The sequence below is a fragment of the Taurulus bubalis genome (assembly GCF_910589615.1).
Source record: "Taurulus bubalis genome assembly, chromosome: 3".
Taxonomy (NCBI): Eukaryota; Metazoa; Chordata; class Actinopteri; order Perciformes; family Cottidae; genus Taurulus; species Taurulus bubalis.
The window spans coordinates 592,845-595,574 of NC_136591.1; the positions used below are offsets into that span (position 1 = coordinate 592,845).

General features: G+C 46.3%; 1 protein-coding gene across 1 annotated transcript; it reads left to right on the forward strand.

Moving 5' to 3' along the window:
• Nucleotides 1-303: 303 nt before the first annotated feature.
• On the forward strand, nt 304-2,364 carry LOC306733824 (uncharacterized protein; the record flags this gene model as incomplete). The annotated part of the gene is made up of 6 exons (XM_079215130.1): nt 304-541; nt 671-858; nt 957-1,213; nt 1,605-1,725; nt 1,915-2,050; nt 2,174-2,364. The coding sequence occupies 6 exons, from the start codon at nt 304-306 to the stop codon at nt 2,362-2,364; spliced, it is 1,131 nt and encodes a 376-aa protein (XP_079071256.1).
• Nucleotides 2,365-2,730: the final 366 nt, after the last annotated feature.

Here is a 2,730-nt window from a genome sequence, read left to right on the forward strand (position 1 = left end):
CTGCGGCAGATCATCTTATCCATAATCTGTTAGTAGGCTTTTACCTGGACTTTGCAACTGGATTCTCTCGAGGTCACAAGATCACGATCTACACTCTAATCCTGTCAGAACTGGAGAGCATTTCTTCATTGAAAAAAAGACACTATAAGGTTATCTCCACGGTAAAGATTTGAAAGTTTGATTGACAGATCGTTCATCCAATCTACTGCCAGCTGTTTTCTGAAAGCGCCTTCCCAGTTTCCAATAACGGCCTCTCAGAAGAAACCACCTGGTGGGTCCGGTTAGCTTTGGTCTCTTGGTTACATGACAACGTTCTCTCTCTGCCTCTCTCTCTACGTCCTCGACCCTCCAGGGGAGATGCAGCACCTGGCGTGGTTCATGCTCGTGGGCCTCTGGATGGTGCAGGCTGCGGAGGAATGTCCCGATGTCTGTAAATGCTCCAGGAAATCCGGTCCAGAAAAGTCCGAGGTCAACTGTCATAAGAGGGGGCTTCGCGTCTTTCCCTCCAAGCTGCCACCTGATGCCTGGATCCTCAAACTAGGTGAATACCTGGTGGTTATTCATATCAAATACTAGGATTGTTCTGATGTTCAACACTTAATAATGTGTCTGACATTTACTGCTGGTACACATAAGTATTGTGGGACATGACTGCCTTTCTTACTTAAAGGTGAGAATGGCATCACAGAGCTGAAGGCTAACGCTCTGAGATCGATCCCGAAGATTGAGAGCATCAACCTGGAACGGAATGCCATCAAGTCCATCCACCCCCAGGCCTTCTCCTCCGGCGCGAAGCAACTGATGCTCCTCAATCTCTACGGAAACCACATCGCCAACCTTACACCGAGGGGATTCCAGGTAAAGAGTTTTTTGGAGAGGACTCCATGCACAGCAATCCCGATGCAATGATCTGACCACAAATATACATATGTTTCGCTTACCTTCCATGTCCCTAGGAACTCCTGAACCTTCGCTTCCTCATGCTGGGACATAACCAGATTGGCATCCTCAAACCTCAGATGTTTGCTGGAATGAGGAACTTGTCGGACTTAGACCTTCCCCTTAACGCGCTGACGACGCTCCCTCCTAATGCCTTTAAGCCGCTGATCGCCCTTAAAGTTCTGGACCTTTCCCTCAATCGCATCCAGAGGATCTCTCCGAAGGCCTTCGTTGGACTCAGACAGCTCATGTTCCTCAACTTGGACAATAACAGGTCATCACACATGTCCTTCAGTGGATTCTTCTATCTACCAAAACATATTCTGTATTGGACGTACAGGGGTTTGCATAATCATCCATTATCAATGTCTGGGTATGGAGTTTGATATGATGTGACAACACTTTGGTTAAGGTTTGGATAGGTTGATGCACAACCTAACTAAGTGACAACAAGTAACTACAGCAGCATTGTCACAGATAAAGATAAGTTAAAGCAAGGATATGACTGTAGCAGACAGTTTCATAGAGTTTTACCTTTGCTGTGTTTTGTTATGAGGGAATGTTATAAAAAGGTGGATTATGTTTTCATATTGCCCAATAGACATTTTACATTAGTTGTGCCGTGTATTGGTGTTCATCAAGGAATTCTCACTCTCCAAATCCAGTCTGAAGAACATTCCCGCTGAAGCCTTCAGACCGCTGCGATCTCTGGAGATGCTGGTCCTCGACAACAACCTTCTGTCCACGCTGAGCTCCTCAACTCTGGACGGCCTGGGCAACTTGCAGGTAACACATTAATGGGGTGTAAACCAGTAATTCACTGTACATTTGAGAACGTATTTTTAGCGAATGTCTGTAAATTAGAACAATCCGGTGACCTTACCATTAATAATTTGTATATCCACTTGCACATAGTTGTTTGATGTTCACTGAGCCATACATCTCAAAAAGAAAATGTGCTGACTAATGAAACAGGAACTCTACCTGAGGAACAACGAGCTGGAGCACCTGCCACCTGATGTGTTCAGGAACATGGCCAAGCTTTCTCAGCTGGCTCTCAGTGGAAACCGCCTGAAGACAGTGGACGGAAACATGTTCGCCCAAATGCCCGGTACGACCACCACCAGCCTGCCTCCCTTACAGGCCCACTTTCAGGCAGCTAATGGGGGACTCGCAATAGAAGGGGTGGAAAGGACTACAACGTTTACTGATTTTCTTTTTCTGACCCCGTCAGACCTGAAGAAGCTCTCCCTCCACGACAACCCGTGGCAGTGTGACTGTGACATCGTCTCCTTGGTGCAGTGGATGGGGCAGACAAAGGCCACCCTGTCGCCCCGGGACACCCTGAAGTGCTCGAGTCCTCCGGAGCTCCAAAACAAGAGCCTCTACAGCCTCCAAGCCGACAAGTTGTCCTGCCGTGCCTAACGCCAGAAAACCTTGACTCTAGACTGAGCTAGTGTTTGTGTAGTGAATATATTTATTTTATGATTTCTCAACGCTACGATGCAGCCAATATATTTCCTTGTTGTGGAGTCTATCTCGACTTTAAGATCAACGTAGTGATGTTTTCAGCTAAAAACCCTTTAGAAACTTTGGCTTGACCACAATGTATTTTTGAGTATGAAAGAGCTTTATATGCAATGTCAACCCATATCGAAGCATTGGACCCTTAAACCTGCAGTTAAAGCATGAACATAAGTAAAAACTGAAGTTATGATGTTTTCATTGAGCAGAAGGACATGTGTGCATCACTGTTGTAATCTCCACCAGCCAAGAACAAGCGCCGTCCCT